The 24,413-nt window shown below is 41.4% G+C and overlaps 2 protein-coding genes and 2 long non-coding RNA genes across 7 annotated transcripts in view; 1 reads left to right on the top strand and 3 right to left on the bottom strand.

The window, feature by feature from the left end:
• Positions 1-17,897, bottom strand: part of LOC115368744 (gastrula zinc finger protein XlCGF57.1-like) — a 21,350-nt gene extending 3,453 nt beyond the window's left edge. For 2 of the 3 annotated variants that reach the window (XR_003929063.1, XR_003929064.1), the window contains exon 1: positions 16,045-17,897. Coding sequence is in view for 1 of the 3 variants with exons in the window: in XM_030065071.1 (XP_029920931.1) it covers positions 16,398-17,735 (1,338 nt within the window). In the remaining 2 variants the exon portion in view is untranslated. Of the gene's footprint in view, positions 1-15,958 lie in introns of those variants that run through there. The other variant, XM_030065071.1, reaches the window with a different exon arrangement.
• On the bottom strand, positions 6,987-8,302 carry LOC115368755 (gastrula zinc finger protein XlCGF8.2DB-like). Its single transcript, XM_030065080.1, has one exon. The coding sequence runs from the start codon at positions 8,188-8,190 to the stop codon at positions 7,273-7,275; it is 918 nt and encodes a 305-aa protein (XP_029920940.1). The 5' UTR covers positions 8,191-8,302; the 3' UTR covers positions 6,987-7,272.
• A 104-nt stretch (positions 17,898-18,001) lies between the features above and the next one.
• On the bottom strand, positions 18,002-20,685 carry LOC115368770 (uncharacterized). The gene is made up of 3 exons (XR_003929071.1): positions 20,427-20,685; positions 19,393-19,585; positions 18,002-18,061 (listed from the first exon to the last, which is right to left on the bottom strand). It is a non-coding gene; the product is annotated as an uncharacterized LOC115368770 (long non-coding RNA).
• Positions 20,686-20,692: 7 nt separating this feature from the next.
• Positions 20,693-24,298, top strand: LOC115368771 (uncharacterized). 2 transcript variants are annotated; one of them, XR_003929073.1, is made up of 3 exons: positions 20,693-20,914; positions 21,228-21,383; positions 24,239-24,298. It is a non-coding gene; the product is annotated as an uncharacterized LOC115368771 (long non-coding RNA). The 2 variants fall into 2 exon arrangements; XR_003929072.1 differs by having other exon boundaries at positions 20,695-20,914; positions 21,262-21,383.
• Positions 24,299-24,413: the final 115 nt, after the last annotated feature.

Here is a 24,413-nt window from a genome sequence, read left to right as displayed (position 1 = left end):
CAAACACTTGAGAAGCCAGAGCAAATGTTGTGGGCCTACACACACACACACACACACACACACAGAGAGAGAGAGAGAGAGAGAGAGAGAGAGAGAGAAACATGTAGTCACAGTGCAAACACACAGCTCAAGCCTGCAGAGACTCACAAACACTCTCCCTCTCTCTCTCTCACACACACACAGACACACACACACACACACATTACTTAATTAATTACAAGTTGACGTGACATCCGTGTGTGTGTGTGTGTGTGTGTGTGTGTGTGTGTGTGTGTGTGTGTGTGTGTGTGTGATCATGCGTGCATCGATGTCAGTTGTCAAGCGGTGTTGACGATCAAAGTTTTGCTGCCACAACCTGTTGCCATGGCGACGTGGGTGGATTCAGGCGGCTGCTCTGCTCTAATTAGTCAGCAAACACACACACAGCCTCACAGCAAAGCATTTTATTTTGAAATATGCCAGTTTTATTTCAATTTATTTTGTTCCTGCTGTTCACTCGCTCCTGCTGTTTTGGTCCTTTTGGTTTTTATGGATCTGTGTGTGTGTTGATGTTTTTTATTTTACTTTATTTCTTTATTAATTTCTTCATTTCATATAAATATATAAATGTATGTATGTTCATATGTATTTATGTGTGTATTTTTATTTTACTGTTAGTGTTTATTTTATTTATTCATATTCATAATTATTTATTCATTTTTTTCATATTATTAATTTTTTGTGTGTGTATGTTTTGTGAATATCCAACTGTAAAACGCACTATTTGCCTGTTTGGATGTCTGCAAGGAAATATTAAAAATAATAATGGAAAGAAAAATTATTTCTATAATTTGTATTTCTTTTTATTTCTATAGCACTATTTAAAAACCCTCAGTTCCACATAACTCATAAAAATAAAATATGCAATACAAAAAAAATAACAAAATAACAAATAGCAAAAACAAACAAAATAAATATTAATTGACTTATCGATCAATAGCAATTGATCAGTTGATTGATAGATGAACAAACAGAGAGAATGGATCATCACAAAAACAAAAACTTCACTCAAGGGATTCATGAATTAGCTGACAGCGACACCTGCTGGAACCAAAACATTATTACAATGTGGATTTATCATTTTTCATTTCTTTATTTTTATGTATTTCATTCATATGGCACTTTTCAAAACAAGGTTACATCGCACAAAGTGTTTAACACAGTAAAATAAAATTGACAAAGGACAATAACAGCAAAGAACAGAACAAATATAATAAAATATACAAATAAACAGGAACAGTTTCAATAGTGAAACCAATCTAATAATTCAATACAAAATAATATTTAGAAATAAAAACAAATGAAAAGGAGAAACATTGCTCTCTTTTATATTTAAAATTCTAAGGAAAGATCTCATTATTTCTGAGGTTAAGTGGTAAATTAAAAAAAAGAACAATAGAAAAAAATTCTGAGATATAATATCACAAATTTATGAGAAGTACTTGTATAGTTTTTCTTTGAGTATTGTCTTGTAAATTTACATCTTTCTCAGATAATTTTTGTTTTGATTTTTTTGTGACTTATTAATCTCAGAAATTCAGAGTTTTTTCTTGTAAATATTTATTAGCAAATTATGCTAATGAGGAAAGGTCACATGACTTCACCATGCTAACGGATGGATTTAGACTCTTAGATCACTGATCACATCTTGGCTCCGAGGATCATGTGGAGATCAGAGGCCTGTATCACGAAGCAAGCTTAGTTTTCGCTGGATTAGCCAGACCTGTCCGGATACACTAATCGAGATCATGGTGATCAGGGATAAGCGGTATCACGACGCTGGTTATCAACTCGCTCACTCGATCCAGGTTTGCCTCATAAAGAGCCGTGAACGCGCACGTATAATGGGCGGAGTCTGAGGCAGCCGACCAATCACAAACATGAGCAACAAGGGAAAAAAGCACAGCGTAGGCTATGTCACGGCGGAGGAGCAGCGTGTTATACTGGAAAAGTGTGAGGAGGAAAACAACATCTACACACTAAATTGAACACCGCGGCTGCCGCCAAGTGAAGGTTGGATGCTTGGCAACGAATTGCCGACTGCATAAATGTGCAAATTACACATCAGTGGCTCAAGTCCACATCTGACGCTGAAACCCATGCACTGCACTGCACAGATGTGTTGCGTGTATGTCAGGTATAGTTGAATTCCCCCACGTGTAACCCCTCAGCTGTCAATCAGGCCCATTCTCTCACACAGGAATAATTTGCCCCCCAAAAATATTTAGAGCTAATTAATTGTGCCATTTTAAATGTCCCTAAAATGTTGTGAAACGGTGCTTTATGTAGGATTAGGACAGGTTTTCTATCCCGATCAGAGGTGAACCAGCTTTGTGATACAGAAAATCCGGAGTTGAGCCTGAAGTGATCTCAACTCAACTCAACTCAACTTTATTTATAAAGCCCTTTAAAACAACCACAGCTGCAACAAAGTGCTGTACAAAAATAGGCACTAACAGGAAAATAAATATTAAAATAATTGTTTATTGTTTTTATAACAATATAAAACAATAAAACAATTTAATAAAGAGAATAAAACAATTAAAAGTAAATTAAAACAAACAAACAAATAAAAACAATAAATAAAACAAACCATAAAACACTGAAACAACACTAAAACAATTAAAAGTAAATTAAAACAAACACAAACAAATAAAACCAATAATTAAAACAAATCATAAAACACTAAAACAGAAGCGGAGTCTCATGCGGGGTTGAAAGCCAAGGAATAAAAATGGGTTTTAAGACGAGTTTTAAAAATGGACAGTGTGGAGGCCTGTCTGATGTGGAGGGGGAGCTCGTTCCACAGTTTCGGACCGGCAACTGAAAAAGCTCTATCCCCTCTGAGCTTCCGTTTTGACCTCGGTACCTCCAGGAGCAGCAGGTCGGCTGACCTGAGGCACCAAGCAGGAGCGTAGGGGTGAAGAAGCTCAGAGAGGTAAGGAGGGGCCAGACCATTTAGGGATTTAAAGACAAATAAAAGAATCTTAAAATGAACCCTAAAGTGCACAGGCAGCCAGTGGAGGGAGGCCAGGATGGGGTTTATATGCTCCCTCTTTCGTACTCCAGTTAGAAGGCGTGCGGCTGCATTTTGCACCAACTGGAGACGTGCGAGGGAGGACTGGCTGACTCCAAAATAAAGTGCATTGCAGTAATCTAGCCGAGATGTAATGAAGGCATGGATCACTGTTTCAAAGTGCTGATGTGCTAAGAAAGGTTTGACTTTTGCCAGCTGTCGAATATGGAAAAAGCTGGACTTTACTACTGAGCTGATTTGCCGATCCAATTTAAAATCACTGTCCATTTTAAAACCCAAGTTTGAGACTGTTTGCTTTAAAAAATCTGCCAAAGGGCCCAAGTCAACAGGGGGGGGTTCACAAAGGCCACTGGGACCAAACACCATCACTTCTGTTTTTTTCTCATTAAAATTTAAGAAGTTTAGGGCCAACCAGGCTTTGATGTCTTCAAGACATGACAGAAGTGGTGTGAGTGAGAAGGCATTTTTCTTTTTGAGTGGCACATATATCTGACTGTCGTCAGCATAAACGTGGAAGGAGATGCCATGCCTTCTCAGGATGGATCCTAGGGGTAGTAAGTACAAGGAGAAAAGCAGAGGCCCTAAAATTGACCCCTGTGGCACCCCATGTGGCAGAGGCGCAGAGCTGGATTCTGAGTCACCAAGGCTCACACTCATACTTCTGTCGGCCAGATAGGACTTGAACCACTCCAATGCAGTACCGCAGATGCCCACTAGGTGGCGTAACCGAGCCACTAGAGTGTTGTGGTCCACGGTGTCAAAGGCTGCTGTTAAGTCCAATAAAACCAGAACTACATGGTCACCGGAGTCATTTGCTAAGAGGATGTCATTAAACACTTTTAGTAAGGCTGACTCGGTGCTATGCAGATTTTTAAAGCCAGATTGAAAAACCTCCAGGACATCATGTTCATCTAAATATGATTTGAGTTGAGCATGGACAACTTTTTCTAAGATCTCGCTAACACCTTAATCCCGCTTCGTGATACCGGCCTCAGGTTGACTGAATCGGCTCGTTTATGATTTTAATTTAATCAACTATGAGGGGGCGGGCCTTGAGTTTTACAATAAGATTTTTAACTGATTTACATTGTTTAATATAATATAATACTTTGTTACATGTATTAAAAAATGCTGCGTAAAAACAACCAAAAACAGTTATTCTTATTGTTATTATTAGAAATAGTACAGGTATTAGTGACAGTGGTAATTGTAGTAATGACACTAGAGCCCTGCTGATGATGTTGGACTCATATCAAGACACTAGCACCATTTCTTTACTAAAGTGAATATGTTGCGCCATCTGGTGGACAGTTTTTCTCAGACTTTTATTCTTTGGTTTGATTTGATAATTTTTGGCAACTTAAGCCAACTTTATTTATTCATACAGCACATTTAATACACAGGCAACCCCAAGTGCTGTGCAGCATAAAAATAGACAAAAAAAAGTAAGATACAGGAAAAACAGGCAAGAATACAAAAAGTTTCACTACAAGGTCAAACCATCGGTGTAAAACATAAAACATAAAAATCTCTTGGGACAACCCGACCAGGGTTTCTGCAGGTCTTAACAAGCTCAATTTAAAATGTACAAAAGGTCTTTTCAGGACTATTATTCTGAATGCATTTTGAGAATTATTTCCAGCCTATACTGGCAAAAGAAATTAAAAAGATATGACATTCTCCATGGTATTCACCGCGCTGAATACACGGGTCGAAATGAAGATCGAGATTTCACTGAATTTTTTTAAATTATTTTTTGTTTCATCTATTTGCCATGGTTTGTATGCACTATGGTGTTTTAGAGTTTGTTTTGAAAAATATTTTGGGCCTAAAGCACTGACTGCACTCACAATGTTGCTCTTTGCTTCAGCTTTGATGAATATTATGGTCCAACAGTGCGCCACCTGCTGGAGGTTGTGTGTGTCTGCACCCTGAAATGTGTCAGTTTGTTTTAAAGGTCCAGAGTGACCGAGCCGCGACAATAAAGACATTTTCATTGAGTCTGCATGCTGTCAGTCCACAGCAAACCTCAAACAAACTCAGTTTGAGTCCAGGAGGAGCTCAGGAGCTCACACACACACGCACACACACGCACACACACACACACACACACGCACGCACGCACGCACGGCAGCATTTTGACAGCATTTTTTCTTGATTTGGCAATTCGGTCAGAGAGAGGCATGACAGCTTGTTGGGGCCATCGCAGGGAAAAAAATTATGGAGCCAGGAAGGGAGGGGGTAATATTCTGAGAAAAAACTCAGAAGATTAAACATTTACAAGAAAAAAATCACAAATTCATGAGAAAAAAAACACGAAAATTCTTTGATTATACAGTAGAAAATTTACAAAAAAAACCAACAAAAAAAAAAACCAACCTAAAAATAGCTTTTCACTCTGTGCTGCCCCCTGCTGGCCGTGTCTCAGGCCTGCAGCTGATCCCCTCAGCAGATTCTACTCTGACATGGGATTCAGGAGCAAGGAGATCCTGCTGATCTGAGCCCAGAATCAGCAGATTGTTTTCTTCTGAATCGGCCCAAGTCACAGCAACGTCTCTTCAGAGTCCAGATGCTGAGGAGGAGATTGGGGTTCTGAGGCCATAAAGCTGGATCTCGGCTTAGTGAGCTAACTTCAGGCTTAACCCTGGCTTTTCTGTACCATAAAGGTGGCTTACTTTTTATTGGGCTACGTTGCCGTGGTAACGTATGCTGAACACTTAACCTGCTCCGGAGCAGGTTAAGTTCAGGATAAGAGCTCAGCAGGTAGAAAAGCCCCACCTGCTGACCAGTCAGCTCTCTTGGAAAATGTCCTGCCCATTTTCCTTTTCTTCTTCTTTTATAAAATTCAAATTAATACATTTTACAATTCTTCTTGTATTTTTTTAACTTATGACTCCGCACTGCCCAACCAATAATTGATCTTGTAGACTGATGTAATGATTTTCTAAAAAATGTTTTTGAAAATAAATGAGGAGAATTTAATTCAGAGGGTTCAATAAAAGCCTGATAAAATCCAGGCCAGCCTCTGGGCTCCTTTAGGTTTCCACGAGTTTGCTCATATTTAGTATTTAGGCTGGCTGCCCTGAAAAGTCCACATGAGAGTTGATGCTAAATGTTTTACTGTCTTTAAGTGACAGTGAAATAATATTTTAACCAGCAGAATAAACACGAGGCGTCAGAGGGTTTATAAAATGAAATATCAGAATCAGCTGAATCAAAGTGATGATTCTGACGAAACTCAAACTGAGGGCAGCGGTCCAGCGAGGGTCGCCCCTCACTGTGAGAGAGGGCCAGTTCCTCTGCAGGAGTGTACGGCTGAGTGGGAGACACATTCATTTACTGAACACACAAATGTTACTGCAGTCAGATCGGCGCGTGCCGTCATGATGGAGAAGTAATATTATAATCGCACTAATTTATGCATTGACACAGTCGGCGATTTTTGCCAGCATTCCTTGCGTCTTTTGGCTACTGCAACTGTGTTGCTGTTTGCCTGGATTATTGATGTCTGCTCCGCCGTTGTAAGGTATGCGGCTGGGTAGATTTTTCCATGTCTGTGATTGGTCACATGCAGCAAACACCGCCCTTTTTATGTGAGCGCGCACAGATCTAGATTGGAAAAGCCTGGGTTGAATTAGCGAGTTGATAGCCGGCTTTATGGTACCGAAAATCTGGAGTGCGGATGTCTGGTTAAGTGAAGCCAGATAAGTAAGAGAAAGCCTGACTATGTTAATCCAGCTTTATGGTACAGGCCTCTGGACTCAAACCAGCAGGATTTACAACTTTTAATCTCAAATTTTTTTCATTATATTTTCTACTTTAATCTCTGAGAATGTTTGATTTTTTTGTTTTTTGTTTGTTTTTGTTTTTTGTTTAATCTCTGAACCTGCATTTGAGCCAAGCGGTGCCAACAGAAATTTAAACTGTAGTAGTAAAAGTAAGTTTATGAGAAATAGAAAAATTAAACAGATTAATGTAAATACAGACAAAAGGCTATCACAGAATGTACAACAGAAAATACAATAATATATGTTAGCTCAAAATATATCATTTCTTTTATGATTACTGCTATTATTTAGTTTGTTGCTTGTTGCTGATTGTCCCTCAGGCTGTGGCAAACACACAGGTACTGGGCAGCAGTGTTGACTCCATCAGCCTGCAGGAACGTAACGTGTGTGTGAGCAGCGTTCAGGTGTCTAACCAGCACACTCGTGTCTGCTAACACCTGCACGCCTGGTGAAGCTCCTCCCACACACACTGCAGCTGAACGTTTTCTCTCGTGTGTGGACTTTGGTGTGTGCCCTTAAATTACTTTCATCATTGAAAGCTCTGTCGCAGAACGAGCAGCGAAAAGGTTTCTCTCCTGTGTGAATTCGCACATGTCTGTTGAGGTAATCTTTCAATATAAAACCTTTCCCACAGACTAAGCAGCTAAATGGTTTCTCCCCTGTGTGAATTCTCATGTGAGTTTTACGGTGTTCTTTCCGTGTGAAACCTTTACCGCAGACTGAGCAGCTAAACGGTTTCTCTCCCGTGTGAATTCTCATGTGAGTCTTACGGTGTTCTTTTCGTGTAAAGCTTTTGCCACAGACTGTGCACATGAATGGTTTCTCTCTTGTGTGAACTCTCATGTGAGTTTTAAGGTGTTCTTTCTGTGCAAAACATTTACCACAAAGTGAGCAGCTGAAAGGTTTCTCTCCTGTGTGAGTTCGCATGTGTATGTTGAGGTCATGTTTCCATGTAACACCTTTACCGCAGACTGAGCAGTGAAATGGTTTCTCTCCCTTGTGCATCATCATGTGTCTGTTTAAGGTTCCTTTTAGTTTAAAGTTTTTACCACAAAAAGAGCAACTCCACAGTTTCTCTCCTGTGTTCTTGTTCACAGAGCAGGAAGATGGTTTCTCTGCATCATCAGATCCATCATCACTGAAAAGGAGTTCACTCTGTGGGTTTGAACCTGACTGAGGCTCTCTGCTCTCCTCCCAGTCATCACTGTCATCAGTCTCAGCTTCAGAAGAGTGTGAAGAGAGGAGCTGGCCCTCACTAGTTGCTTGGAAATCAGCAGCTGGATCTGAGTTCCTGGCTGCTTCCTCTCCATCAGCTTCTGTTTTCATCTGTTCAGTGGAGCTGCTGGCTGGAGGCTCTGCCTCTCTGTTCTCCTCAGTTTGGCTCTGATGAAGCTGTGAGCACTGAGCTTCCTCTTCATCATCTTCACTCTTCACAGTGACAGCAGTGAAGGGGAACTTGGTGAGATCTTGAAGCTGCTCTGCCTCCTGATTGGTCCACAGCTCCTCCTGTTCCTCTTTAATGTGTGGGGGCTCTGGCTCCTCCTGGTCCAGACTGGAGCTGCACTCCTGCTGCTCAGGGGGAACCTCTTCTTTACACACCAGCAGCTGCTGAGGCATCACTGGAACACACACACACACACACACACACACACACACACACACACACACACAGGGCACATTATGTAATTATATGTTTATTGTTTATTGTTGTTTTTATTTGATATGGACATCACAAATACATTGACACTGTCGCAGTGGACAGACCAGATGCTTTGCTTGGGTGATTATAGCACACGTGCTAATTTTCAACACCAGTCCATAGGTGGCATTTCTAAAACACACAGAGCATATGATCAACAATAATAAAAACAGAATTCATGTTCGCAACAGTGATATTAGTAACAATAATAAACTAAGTCTAATATTTATACGTGTGAACATTGTTGTTTTGCTTTTAACCATGCTTTTAGTCCTCTGTTAAAAGCATTTGTATCAGTCTCCAGTTTCAGGTGAGTGGGTAGAGTGTTCCATAGGTTAACGCCTTTTACTGAGAAGGCAGACTGTCCAAATGATGTTGTACACCTAGGAACAATGCATTCACCATTATAGGAGGCCCATGTATTTATTTGGCTTGAGCTCTGACGTCTTTTTATCAGTGCAGTTTCAGAACAATCTAGCACAGAGGTCTTCAACAGGGGGTCCCTGCTTCATCACTCGATCAGTCTGGGGGTCCTTGGCTTGAAAAACATTGAAGACCTCTGGGTTAAGTTAAAAATGTTGTGTTCTGTATATTTTTTTGCTATAAAAAATCATGTCATGCACTATTTGCTTTTAATTATCTTACAGTGCACGGCAACTTTTACTCTCCTGCTTTAACTGTTTTAGCTTATTTTTTATCTTTTAATTCTATTTAAATACTAATTTCAATAATAACAGTTGTACTGATATAAAAAAAACTTGTGATTTTCTGTTTTCTGCACAGTCTGATGATAACTGATGTTGTGCTGCCACCTTGTGGACAAAGCTGCTATGATATTGAGCTGTAACTATTAACTAACTACTATATTGAGCTTTTTTTCTGTATTCTTATTTCTCAATTTCTTTCAGAGATCACATATTGAAAGCTGTACAGTCATTCAATCATATATATATATATTTTTTTGGCTAATGCTATTGTATACACACACACACACACACACATATAGTAATGGTATAGTAATATATGCTATTACTATGCTATAATGCTTCCCTTGTCCTCTAGTTGGCGCACCACAGTGACTGCAGCCACAACAGCTGGCAGACACTGTCAGCATGACAGCAACACGTCTGCCTCCAGGTCAAAGTGAATGCAAAGATATTTTATTTTTATAGAAACTGAGACGTAGGAGCTTCCCAGTCGACCCAAGAATCCAACGAGGATGTGACTGCAACTTCCATTTGTTGCAAAAACAGGTGCATTTTTATTCATATTAATATTAATATTTTAAATTGAATGTAATGGTAGTAATTTTAGGGCCCTTTCAGCTTGAGGCTCTGGGCTACAGCCCATAATAGTCCAGAGTCTGGCCCAAGCCATTCATTCAGTTTTCAATTTATTTTTGTCAGAGGGACTGTGTAGAATATTATGACGATGTATGGGAGGGAAAAATGGAGCCCAGAGAGAGCGGGTGGGCTGGTGATATCCCAAGAAAATACACAGATTTTCCTAGATTAAAGTCATAAATGTATGAGTCAAAAACTTCTCTGAGATTAAAGTGGTAAATTTACAAGCAAAACCTCACAAATTGAGGAAAAAAAATCGAAAATTGTGAGATTATAAACTCACAAACTTGCGACAAAAAAACACAGGAATTCTCTGAGATTAAAGTGATAAATTCATGATTAAAAACCTGAAAACTCTGATATTATAAAGTCACAAACTTACAACAAGAAACTCAGAAAATCCGGGATTACCTGTACAAAAATGTGCAAAATACTATACAGTTCTACTCCAAATGTGTCTTATTTGCACGTGTCTGCTTATGTCAAAACAAACGGTTTATAATTATGTTTGTATATGATACCGTTTTAAGAAATTACCCAAAATTTCCAGTTAATTCCCATGGAAAGTGTAGGAGCCAAGAAGGCATATATGATGAAGTGTCAATAGATAATTTTGTGGTTTAAATTTGCGTTATTTTGGTTGTTATATTTTGTTATTTTTGTTGTTGTTTATTTTAATATCACAGTAACTGGGTCACGGGGATATGGGTGGTAACCTCTAGTTAATATAATCACCTGGGCACTGGCACGGCGGGAGAGATAACAAAGAAAGAGGGTGAGTGACGGGGGAGGCCATTTTTTTTTTTACCGCTGTTTTTGCTTTGATCGCTGTGATTGATTTTTTTCCCATACTTTGTGCACATTACAATAAGTTGTTCTACTTCTTTAATGAAACCTGTTAAACTTATTTTTTGATCTCAGAATATTTTGTTTGTACAGCGTGTCGGACAATCAGCAAACACCCTAAGCTCAGCCTCTCAGCGACTGCTTTGTTTCTGATAATAGTCGCTACAGAAAGTTTCCAACTTGGAATATTTCCGAAAGTTCCTAGCTTAACTTCCCACAGAAGGTTTCCAAAACTTTACTGGAAGTTTTTTGCCCCTTTGCGTTGTTCTGCGGTTTGTTTTTTACCGCCTGGACCAATCAGGACGCCCGCCCTGCCAGCTCCTCCTCCAAGTTCCTGGAACTCAGATTTCAGCGTCGCCTCCTGAGCAGGAACTCAATCAGGTTCCAGGAACTTCACCTTTACCTGTGTGGCTGCCAGTGGAAACGCTTTCAGAGCCCGGGACATCACCTTCACAGCAACAAGAGGCTCACCAGCGCCCCCTAAAGGATCCCGGCCTTAAAACAGAGCATCAGTAACGTGACTACAAGACCTGAGTTGGACCAACCTGCTCGCTGCAGCCGCATCTCAGCTGTGCAGACGGCGAGCAGCAGCTGTGGCCGTCCTGCAGCGGCTCTCACAGGACCAGGAGGCAGCAGTCACAGCATCACAGCCTCGGCTGGCCTTCACCTGGAGAGGAAGAGGAGGACCATTTACTCCCCGTCTGGAAAACACACACAACATGTGCAGTTTGTCCTGGTTCATCCACGGCATCACAGCCGAGCCAAAGCGCTGCTCACAGGCCGCGCTGCACTCAGGACAGAAACACCTTTAAAGAAACTGAGTATAGATAAACGGACAGATAGACGGACAGGGAGACAGGCAGACAGACAGACAGGCTGATTGTGATCTGGAGTTCGTGGCCCAGATGTTAAAAGGATACAGCTAAAAGAGCAAGTAATAACTTCATACAGTAATAAAAGCTCAAGTGCATCGATACAGATGCTGGAACATACAGCAACAAATCACGTGATTTAAAGTCCAGCCGAGGTGCTCGTCAAGCGCGAGGCCAATCAAACCGCCTGACATGAGATTAAGGAGGAAATCCGCTGCAGTCTGTGGGTCTGCACGAGAAAAACCGAAAAAAAAATCACCAAAGCAGAAGAGAAACGTTTTAAAATGGCGGTTGCAGCTCATAATATAGAAATGGGTGCAATGCGCCATCATCATGCAGGCAGATCATCACCGACATGAAGCTTCACAGCCACCCCGGCAGCGCCCGGGCAGCCCGCCGGGCAGCCCGCCGCAGGACGCGCAGGGTCAGCGGCCTGTTCGGTGCAGAAAGAGAGAGAGAACTGGAGGAACCGAGTTACCTGCAGCCCCGCAGAGGAAACGCAAAGTGCTGGAGACTACGGAAGGCGAACAAGGACAAACAGTGTGAAGCGACTCAAAACCCCCACTCCTCACAGTGTGCGTTCAAGATCCAAGATGCAGGAGTCAAACTGCATTTAGCGTCACTGCACGAAGCGACCCTCCCGACGCGGCTCGCACACGGAGGTGCCATTCAAATATTACAAAAAGGTCAAACTAATTCGAATAGAAAATCGTAAAAATCTAAAACCTAGGATTTAAACTAAATACCTACATAAGGAGCCAGATGTATGAGTGAAATGTATAAAATCCATGTTAAACTATATGTGTTGTTTTCTCTAACCTATTAAAACAGGATATAAACAATATAATCAAAAAGGCACAAGTTATCAGCGGGTGCAGTCGTCCTGTGTGCAGCAGTGCAGTCACGAAAATACACATTCAAATGATCAAAACACATTATGGACAGTTATGGTAGACAGTACAGGTTTTTGGCTGCTGAAACAAAAATAACAAAAAAATAAAAACACTTCAGGTTATTGCATATCGGTGAATTGAACTGATCCTATATCGCAAGAAATGGCATCTGAATAAGCATATGAGGGCGCAGGCGGAGTGTGAAAAATATCTGTGCAGTGTTTTACACTTATTCCCTTAGAATAGGTATTCCTGGAGAGAGAGAGAGAGAGAGAGAGAGAGAGAGAGAGAGAGAGAGAGAGAGAGAGAGAGTCTTCACCTAAACTCAGCCTGTTGTGTTTTACATGAAACGTTTCTTTATTATCGGAGGCAGGTGAACTTCAAAGAGAGACAAGAGAAACGACTCGTAGCCTATTTTCCATTTCTGCGTCTCGTCAGAAAAAACGAGAGAACATTCAAAATACGAGTCTCATTCTGCCAAACCAAATTCCCCCGTTTTCCCCTCTGAGATCAACAAAGTGTTTCTGCTTCTGATTGGGAAGTGATGCCCAAAGTGCTGCACAGCGTCAGACAGATAAAACATCAGACAACAACAATTAGTACATTAAAATGAGAGCAGCTGCACAACAACAAACAAGAATGAAGACACTGGACCTGAATAAAACAAGTAAAAACAAATTTAGCCATAAACTGTAATTTAAAAAGTAATGAAAATGATGAAAAGTAATTAAAACTGAACTCAGTGATAAAACAGAAATTGTATCTAAGCCAGAAAAGCTTCTGTATTTTCCTGCTAGATGGAAAAGCTACCTGTCTATCTCAGTTTAGTATACGCCTGATGGGACAGACACAGTGCGCCACCTGCTGGCCAATTTTTGTAAGTAGGGGAGAGTGGGGTAATTTGTGCCAAGGGGCAAGTAGTGCCACCCCTGTTATCTAGAAAACTATAGAAGAAGTTGGTCATGTGAGCACATATTTTTGAAGAGGCATCAATTTCACTCATCTTATAAAGAAGGGAGACACATGGCTTGTGAGGTAAGTACATTTAAGTTCAAAAAACATTTTTTTGCCCTCCAAAGTAAAATTTCTATGATCAAGGTTTTTTGATTGCTGTGTTTGAACAATTATAGAAAATTTTGAAAACAGTTCGCACAGGTTTTAGTACTTTAGTAAGCTACACCATGAGTCTATACAGTTAGCATGATGTTAGCTCAAAACAGCTGGGGATGCATTTTTTTCAAAATGGTGGGCTTGGGGTAATTTGTGCCAAAGGGCCTTGGGGTAATTTGTGCCAGTGGCACAACTTGTGATTATATACTATATTTTACTTTCTTGTATTTTATTGTTATTGTACATTATTTTCTTACCTTTGATCACTAAAACTATTCAGATTCAGATGAAGATGATTTGCAGATGCTCATTTTGGAATTTTTATTTTGTTCTGGGTATGTGTTCATGTGGTGCTAGGCCTTGTTATAGAAAAGTGGCCTGTGATCTTGTTAAAATAATAAATAAATGTTAAATAAATAATTTTGTATTGAATTTGCTTTACTTTTATATAGCATTATCATTTGTGAGATTAAAATGATCTGTTTTACTTCAATTATCAATGGCACAATTTACTCCAGTGTATTCTCTCTAATGGCACAATTTACCCCGCACCGGGGGCAAGTTGTGCCACAAAACCACTTTTTTTTCGAAAGCTATATTTCTCAAACAGTTTATATAAGATCCAAAGTGATTGTTCCCAGGGATGCACAACATCCTAAACTATATGTGCATATTTTAGTTGGAGGCATTACTGTAATCCCCTTGCTTTAAAGGCACTTTAAGTAAAAATTGGCACTATTTACCCCACTCTCCCCTACAGTTTTTGATGGCGTGTCTTCTGTTTTCATTCCACGGTGTATTTACACTTTCCATTATGTTCATGAGGAAAAACTGAAGTTATTGTTTGGATTTTGAACAATAAATATGATGCATTATGGTAACTCAACTTAAGTATTTCACACATGGCCAAAGGTTGACTCACTTTATTCATATGGCACATTTATAAACAACAGGAGCCGACCCAAACTGCTTCACAAAGGTGGCAGAAGACCAAACATCCGCCCAGCCTTTAATTATCACACATTGTTTGGTCAGTTTTATGACTTGATAGATAGATAGATAGATAGATAGATAGATAGATAGATAGATAGATAGATAGATAGATAGATAGATAGATAGATAGAGATAAATCTTTATTGTCATTGCACAATCATACAGTATGCAACGAAATTAGGGCTAATAACACTTAATAACACTTGTTTTGATCTTTTGTCGCTATTCTGTCTCAAACTCTGCAAAGACTGCTTAATTTATTTGTTTGTTTGTTCGCTTGTTTATGATTGGAAATCAGAGTAGAGCTCGTGCACCAGCCTCTGCAGCCTCTGTGGAGCCGCCCGGCGTCGGATCTCAGCTTCCTGCCGAGGCAGAGATCCAGAGCCCTTCTGTGGTTCCGCCTGTTGCCCTGGCAACCCGAAGCTCGCCGAGTTTGCCTTCGCCTCACTCGGAGACCCTCGGCTCGGACTGCCAGCCCTTTATGCAGCACCGCAATCAAACAGGAAACCCCCTCTCCGTGTTTCTGCAGTTACATGCAAAAGAGAGTTGTTTCTAAGTTGTTTCCGCTTTTTTTTCCCAGTTGGCTTCAGCTGCACCCGCTGCGTTTAGATTAATCTCCAATTCATGACTTCCAACTTAATTAAATCAGAATCAGAGTCAGAAATACTTTATGAATCCCCGCGGGGAAACTGGGTCAGCTGCTGGGTCGCTTAATTCTCAAGAGAATCAAATCAAATATGAAATAGAAATAAGAAATTCAAAAATGTGACTTAGAAATTTGTGGAAAAAGGGGCATTGTGTATTAAGTTGTATTAAAAGTATGTTCATGAAGTCTAAAAATATGCAGTAAACCTACAAAATTCACTCATTATTGTTAATGTCCATTCACTCCTTCATTTTACTCTCCTGTTCATAGAGTCATTCATGTCTAATTTATTTTTCTACTTTTTCTATTTGTTTTATCTATTCCATAAGTTAGCTCAATAAATATTTCCATACAGGGAGTTCATGTCTCTTCCTGAGGCGGTGTGATTTTTACATTTATTCTGGCACAAATCATGGTTAAAAAAACAAAACAAACAAACAACAAAAAACAGGTTTCAGCACAGTCTCAGTCAGATAATCTCGTGGTGGATCTTCCAGGTGTTACTTAGCAAATTGAAGAAGTTTAATTTCACTGTAATGTAATTGATTAGAAACTGTTAGAATGCATGAAAGGTATGAAGGATTTTAACAAATTAGCCCAAAATGACCATAATAATAATAATAATAATAATAATAAAAACAGGTGGTGGCCCTGCTGTTGGGTAGTAATGTTTTTTGACTTCATTGAACTGCATTAACACAACATGTAACTACATAAAGCTTTATTTACATAGCACTTTTTCAAACACAGTTACAAAGCACTTCACACACACACACACACACACACACGTATGAAAATTATAAATAAGCAACTAAAACAAATTAAATTGCAGAACATTAAACATTGAGAAACTGAGAAGATCTTTAGAAAAAGGCTTGCCTATAAAGATGGGATTTCAGAAGCTGCTTCAAACAGTCCAAAGATTCAGAAAATCTCATAAATTGTGGATAATGATTAGGAGGCTCAGGTCTAAAACTTTTCCAGTTGGAGTGGGAGATGGATAAAAAGATGGACATTTGAGGATCAAAGTGGTCAAGAAGTGGAATGAGGAGATCAGAAATGTCACTGGCAGCTGCATTTGAGTATGAGCAGCATGCAGAGTTGATGCGGTCCTGTTGACGCTCTGCAGCCTCACCTGCTGCTGCTGTCAGACACACACTTATGCATTCTAGCATGTTGATTCGTGCTGAAACTTCTCCCACACACGCCGCAGCTGAAGGGTTTCTCTCCTGTATGGACTCTAATGTGTCTATTCAAGTTACTTTTATCACTGAAAGGTTTGCCGCAGACGGAGCAGCTGAACGGTGTCTCTCCTGTGTGAATTCTCATGTGTATATTAACTTGACTTTGCCGCGCAAAACCTTTCCCGCAGACCGAGCAGATAAACGTCTTCTCTCCCGTGTGAATTCTCATGTGTGTGTTGAGGTGACTTTTCCATGTAAAACCTTTACCGCAGACGGAGCAGATAAATGGTTTCTCTCCTGTGTGGACTAGCATGTGTTGTTTTAATCCATTTTTATCAATAAAACCCTTACCGCACACTGAGCAGCCAAACGGTTTCTCCTCTGTGTGGACCCTCATGTGGATGGTGAAGTGGTGTTTATGTGCAAAACTCTTACCACAGACCGAGCAGCTGAACGGTTTTTCGCCTGTGTGAACTCGCATGTGTGACTTTAGGTCCCGTTTCTGTGCAACCCCTTTACCGCAGACCGGGCAGCGAAACGGTTTTTCTCCCGTGTGGCTGCTCATGTGTGTGTTGAAGTAACATTTGTGTGTAAAACCTTTGCCACAGATCGAGCAGCTAAACGGTTTCTCTCCTGGGTGGACCGCCATGTGTGTGTTGAAGTTTTGTTTCTGTGCAAAACGTTTCCCGCAGATCGAGCAGCTGAACGGCTTCACGCCCGTGTGAATCCGCATGTGTGTGTTTAGCCCCTGTTGCTGTATGAAACCTTTGCCACAGACCGAGCAGCTGAACGGTTTCTCTCCTGTGTGGATTCGTGTGTGGTTTTTAAGGTGTTCTTTCTGTGTAAAAGCCTTACCGCAGCGTGAGCAGCTAAATGGTTTCTCTCCTGTGTGGCCTCGTGTGTGTGTGTTTAGGTGACTCTTCCGTGAAAAACCTTTACCACAGACTGAGCAGCTGAATGGTTTCTTTCCCTTATGGCTTATCATGTGTTGTGTCATGTTCTTGTTCACAGAGCAGGAAGATGGTTTCTCTGCATCATCAGATCCATCATCACTGAAAAGGAGTTCACTCTGTGGGTTTGAACCTGACTGAGGCTCTCTGCTCTCCTCCCAGTCATCACTGTCATCAGTCTCAGGCCGGCTCTTCCACTGTCTTAAGAAGTGACAATGTGGGCAGAGTTGGTCAATTGCCAAGAAAGTTCTGTGTTTTTTTTGGCGGATGTCACATGCTCGACAGCACACAGGGCAGGTCTCAAAAAGCTTGAGGAGGCAACTCTCAAAAACCATGTATTTGGTCTCAGCAGAGCTGGAGGTGAGTCTGTTTTCAGTGGAGCTGCTGGCTGGAGGCTCTGCCTCTCTGTTCTCCTCAGTTTGGCTCTGATGAAGCTGTGAGCACTGAGCTTCCTCTTCATCATCTTCACTCTTCACAGTGACAGCAGTGAAGGGGAACTTGGTGAGATCTTGAAGCTGCTCTGCCTTCTGATTGGTCCACAGCTCCTCCTGTTCCTCTTTAATGTGTGGGGGCTCTGGCTCCTCCTGGTCCAGACTGGAGCTGCACTCCTGCTGCTCAGGGGGAACCTCTTCTTTACACACCAGCAGCTGCTGAGGCATCACTGGAACACACACACACACACACACACACACACACACACACACACACACACACATTAAAGAAAACCATGGTTGGAGGTTCATCTGAGTCTGACACCATTACTTCATGTTTATGAGATCTTGTTTTTGACTAACTGTAGTGTTAAACTCTTGTTTGATGTTATTTGGTTATGCTGATGGCTATATTCATGTATGTGCTGTAAATGTATGTGAAAATTAAATAAATAAAATCCCAAATGTAAAAAATTGTTTCATAAAACATCATATTATCATGGCATACAAGCTGCACCCAGCTCACAGTGCTCAGAGTGCACATTTCCCTACCTACCCCACACACATGCACATGGTGTGTGTGTGTGTGTGTGTGTGTGTGTGTGTGTGTGTGTGTGTGCGTGTGCGCGCGCGCTCCACCCCCCTGGCTCTGACAGTATCCATTTCACTGCTTTCACCAAAGTGAGAATTATCGTTCATTACGGTGTTTTCACCAGAATGATTGGTTCCCTCGTTGGTTTCCACTGTAAATATGACGGTGATTTGATTTATCTGTATCATTCCTTTCACTCTTATTTCAGTGTCATTTATGTTTCAGGTTTTGCACTCATGTTGAGGCTCTCCTGCAGGGTTTGGGGCCCAAACTGCATGGGATTAGCAGAAGGTGGGCGTGTCTGCAAAGGGGAGAGCCGTGGCTGCCCAGAGAACCCATTTTCATTCACACATCTGGAGGTCAGAGGTCAAGGGACCTGCTGGAAACACCCATGCAGGTTTTTCCCCTCACTAAAAGTGAGCCAAACTTTGCAGCTACATTTGCCGCCTTGCCAGCAATCTAACATGCCATGCTTGGTATCAACAGATTCCTCAGGTCGTTCAGTTTTATATGTTTTAAATCAATTCACAGTTTAAAAATCGATTGTGATACTTAAGTGAACTGATTTTTTCCTCCCACAAATTGCTTTATTCCTGTATTCCAATATTCCTACTCAGCTGTTTACATGGCTAAGGAAGATGAATATTCCTGTTTACATGCAGCCGTGCAAACGCAGCCTCGCTCTTTCATTTCTTTAACGGCTTTATTGAAAAAGATCGGCATTGCGATATTTGCAGATATCCAAACCTATGTATTACAGAGAGTTGGATATTTGTGCATATCCAAGTCTTTCATGAGTTTACAACACAGCTGATTGTAAACAGGCCCGAGGCCGTGAGTCGCAGTGAAACCCAACTGAGACACACGGGGCGAGTGTGTGTCCGAAAATCCTCCAAATCCCACATCAGACAGGGGCCCCGATCAGAGTCAGATTATTGTTCTGTTCAGAATAACAGCATGTGAACGTACTGACTGACAGCATCCCAGCAGGGGGGCGTGGACGTGGAGCGGGGCGGGTTCACAACCAATCCATCACATCCGGAGGTCGGGGGCGTCAGCTGACCGCAGGCACGCCGCCGGGACCTCCGTGCCGCTCGGGCCTTTTCTTCTTCACTTCAGTTCAAACTTTATTGATCCTCCAGAGGCAATTTGCATGCAGCAGCTTCCACATAAAACACAGAAATAAAACACAGAGACATACAGACAGCAATAAGTCCATGCATAAGAGCTAAAGCAGGTAATAAAGTCTAAAATTAATACTAGGACTGAGCAGACTGATGAATAAATAGACTGAATCAAAACACAGATATTTAGTAGGCCTAATCTGATTACAGAAGCTTTTTACAGGCAGCAGAAACACAGCGACGTCTCCATGGCAACAGAGAAAATTCACTTCACAGACCGTGAAGCTGCATTTCAGCCTCATGGAGGATCAGCTGATCTCTAATTCTCACCTGAGTTTTTACAGTAACGCTGCTCAGCCTGATCCTGTGTCTAACCGGGAGGCAGGAAACCAGCAGATTAAAGAAAAACAAAAAACACTCGCTATTAAAAATCAATAAAGACGACAAAGTATTAAAGGACTGGCTGAAAAAAAAAAAAAAACCGTTGAAGTTTCAGTAAGAGGTGAATTCTCAGCAGCCTCGTGTTCACAGCGAAATGAAGTTTAGTATTTGGATGATTTTACAGAATCCACTTCTTAATTTTAATCCACTTTAATCCCGTTTGCCCTCCTTTGATGATATTTTGACATTTATCCTGCCTGCATCCTGGGATACCTGCTTCCAATGGACTCCTGCTGTCGTGTCGTTTCAAAGGCGTTTATTATTATTATCATTATTATCATTATTATCATTAGGCTATAATTATCGCTGTGCACTCAGGGCGGCCTGGTGGTCGCACCGTGTCACAGCCAAACCCCGCCGTGTGCGATTGTTTTGTGTGTTTCTGTCCTGGCTCTTGGTTCCGGCTTGGTTTCATGTTGTTGTGCTGATTTTACTCACATGCCGAGGAAACTGTCTGTGCCGCGGATCAACGCCAAAACACGTCCGGACTCCCGGGACATGAGCTGAGCACCGTCTGCTGCAAAAACCCACCGGAAGTACACCCTGCTCGACCCTGTGCATCGTCATAAAAAGTCCGTGTTACGTGTAACCCCGCGTCCAGAGGTTCCGTGCGCTCTCCCAGCGGTGGGATGGGAGCTACGGGCCCATGCCTGCATGGCTGACTTCATGTTCTGTATGTTTACGAAATACAGTTTAGTAAGGAAACACGTGGCGGACCTGTAGAGACTTCGACCGCTTGCACAATGTTTGTCCTGGTTGCGTTGCCGTAGCCGTCCAGCTGTGCGCGTCTCTTCCTCGTCCAGGCTGCCGTCTCTGCGCTTTAGCGTCATTTGCACAAAACGAGACATTTAACCGGCTCCCTGCGATGCAAAGCTCTCGACAGCGATTTCCCCACGTGGTCCCGCCGTGTTCCTGCTGTTCTGGCGGTATGTGCCGTGTGTGCGGAGGTTTGGCCTGCGTGCAGACTCGGAAATGGCGCATCTCAGCCGCTCCTGCGCTGCGATGCAAGCGCCATTTGAACATGATTGAGTTCTGCTCTTGTGAGAACTTCACTTTATTCTGTTATTTTACTCGTGTCGAGCTGCAGCTGCAGTGGAATACCTGGAAAATCTAAATATGTTTTATTTTAATTGATTGTACATGTTGTTTAGGCAGCGCGGCCTGTGAGCAGCGCTTTGGCTCGGCTGTGGTGCCGTGGATGAACCAGGACAAACTGCACATGTTGTCTGTGTTTTCCAGACGGGGAGTAAATGGTCCTCCTCTTCCTCTCCAGGTGAAGGCCAGCCGAGGCTGTGATGCTGTGACTGCTGCCTCCTGGTCCTGTGAGAGCCGCTGCAGGACGGCCACAGCTGCTGCACGCCGTCTGCACAGCTGAGATGCGGCTGCAGCGAGCAGGTTGGTCCAACTCAGCTCTTATAGTCACGTTACTGATGCTCTGTTTTAAGGCTGGGATCCTTTAGGGGGCGCTGGTGAGCCGCTTGTTGCTGTGAAGTTGATGTCCCGGGCTCTGAAGGCGTTTCCACTGGCAGCCACACAGGTAAAGGTGGAAATATGAATTAGCAGCCGGAGAAAAACAAACCGCAGAACAACGCAAACAGGTGCCAGTGTCTGCAGAGAGAGACTGTCTTGTCTTTAACGCCTCACACATCAGATAGATCCTTTAATGATCCTTCACAGGACATTGCAGTTGTTACAGCAGCAGTGCATAAAATAATAATAATAATAATAATAATAATAATAATAATAACAACACTTTATAAAACAGAAATAAAATATAAACAGACTCATAAAAATATCAATAAAAATACAAATTAACAGACAGCGGCCGGGGCCTCGGCTGGAGCGCTGCTGCCGTCCGGGGCGGCGAGCAGGACGTGACGGGAAGACCCTCTCCTCGCAGCGGATACTGCAGCGGCGGCCGGAGGAGACGGATTTTCTTCCGCAGGCGGAACGTTGTAACGGTGAAAAGCTGTAAAAAAGTTTCAGAGGCTAAAATAATTTTTGAACAAATGTGATTTTAAAATGAGGTCAGTCTCGTTAAATATCCTGACCCACATCTGTTCTGTTCTAACTCACTGTGCCTTTTATTTCTAATTGAAGTTTTACAGTATTCAGCCGGAGTTCGATTTTTTTTTTTTTTTTTTTTTAGAAACACTTGATATATGTATAGATATGTAGTAAAATATTATAGATTAGTGGTTCTAATAAAGATCCTGTGTATTTGGGAGAGCATCCAGTGCACAGCCAAACGGAGAGCAAAAATAAAGTCGGGGCTCCTGTCGCCCTCGTCGTTGGTTCTCCCTGCAAAAGGCAGAACCTGAACCCGAGCGGTTCTGAAGAGACCCGGGTTAAGGAAAGTTCCCGGTTCAGCCGTTTTAATCACAAAGGGCCAAAAGCCTCCCTCTCTGCTCTGTGGAGAATTCTGCAAGAAAAAACATTTCCACGTCCCAGTTTGTGAGAAAATAATATCATAATTATAATATCATTGCGTTCATGTGCGACAGACGTGCTGCTGTAATGTTGACGGTGTCTCCTGGTTTGTTGCTGTCAAATGTCACAATATTTTTGACCTGATATACCTCTGTCGATATTTTCTGACGATACTGTGAGAGCGACTGTTGGTTCTTACACAAAATACCATTTGGAAATTATATTAAAATTGTACATTATCTGTTCTCTATATATTGTGTTTTATAGATATTTTCCAGATATATATCATTATACATACAGTCTATGTAAAGGTTCAAACATGAAAGCTTGATAGATGCTCTGTCGATGTATTTTAGTACACTGCATTTTTTCTAGAGAGAAATATTTCTCTCTCTGCGTGTTCAGAGGTAGATTTTGTGTGATCTGCTGTTGCCCCTGTGGGATGACTTTCCCAATGTGGGTCCAAGAAAGTACATCTATCTATCTATCAAATATTTACAAGAGATTTTTGATAAAACAAAGTCCTGAAAGTTTTCTAATGCGTTTAAACATCACAGTTTTCATGATATAAAATCAAATAAAATCAAAATGCTGGTTGACTTTTATTGATTCTAATGCAATAAAACAATGACAATGAAAAAAAAAAAAAAAAGCTCTGCCTTGGGAAATGTTTCGTTTTAGCTGCTGAGAGAGTTTTAATGTTAGCGGGTACTGATTCCCCCTTCATGACGTCGTGGATCCAAAAAACTATTTCTGATTCTGATTCTGAGCCAAACATGATGGCGATGTGAATAAGGAAAATAAAAAGCATTTGAGCAGTGAAGTCTCTGCACCTCTAAATAACATCCGGTATTTTCTGGTGGCTGCTGTCCAGCCCTATAAAGCCTGACACATGAGGAACCTGCTCCAAAATTCAGATTTTTTTTTTTTTTTTTTTTTTTGAAACTGAAGGTCCCTGTGGCCCCACTACATGTTTTGCAAAAACTGAAATTTTTGTATCATATTTGATGTCAGGCCTTTGAGGTTGTTTTGTTCCCTCCGGTTACAGTTTTCACATGAGATGATTTGAATCATTGTTCTTCTCCTCCACAGTTATTTAACCATTTTCCCTCTTTCACAGCTTTTCACCATTATCCTTCTCTTCCACAGTGTGCAGTTAGTGTGATATAGCAGCAGAAAATAGTGAATTTACTACAGATGTTTGTTGTATATATTGGTATTACTTTTGCCATTTTCTCTTGTCATTTCTTTGTAAAATGGCAACATCCCTTTTTCTATTATTGAAAGGATGAGGAGGCATGCATATCAGACTGAGCAAAAATTCAGCTTTATTTTTAAAACCATAACAACCACCGACCAACAAACCCACCACTAAATCTGGGCAATTTGTACAGAGTATCTGAAAATAATTTAAAATTATTGTCAGAAAATGTGAACCTATGGAAAATATAACTGCTCATAACTCATTCATTAATAAACAAATTAGTATATTTTTTTTTTGCATAAAACAAAACTGAAAAGCAACATAAAATGCAGCCTTTGTTTATTACAGTAACTCAACACACAAATCCAGGAATCACCAGCGATACTGACTTCAGCTTTCTGACTTTATGTTCTAAAAAGTTGTATTGTGGTACAAAAAAATACAGCCTCTAAAGACTACTAGGCTTGGAACTGAGTCTGTATACAGACATGGGCAGCAGTAGCTGTTAGATGCTACTAAAACATCATGACACTGTGTGTGTGTGCGTGTGTGTGTGTGTGTGTGTGTGCGTGTGCGTGTGTGTGTGTGTGTGTGTGTGTGTGTGTGTGTGTTCCAGTGATGCCTCAGCAGCTGCTGGTGTGTAAAGAAGAGGTTCCCCCTGAGCAGCAGGAGTGCAGCTCCAGTCTGGACCAGGAGGAGCCAGAGCCCCCACACATTAAAGAGGAACAGCATGAGCTGTGGACCAATCAGGAGGCAGAGCAGCTTCAAGATCTCACCAAGTTCCCCTTCAC

This window comes from Myripristis murdjan, chromosome 12 (assembly GCF_902150065.1).
Source record: "Myripristis murdjan chromosome 12, fMyrMur1.1, whole genome shotgun sequence".
In the NCBI taxonomy this organism is placed as follows: Eukaryota; Metazoa; Chordata; class Actinopteri; order Holocentriformes; family Holocentridae; genus Myripristis; species Myripristis murdjan.
This window is presented reverse-complemented; position numbering and strand designations above follow the sequence as displayed.

What these genes read in the sequence shown, in the direction of transcription:
- LOC115368755 (XM_030065080.1), bottom strand. Translation starts at nt 8,190, where the DNA reads ATGAAAACAGAAGCTGATGGAGAGGAAGCAGCCAGGAACTCAGATCCA.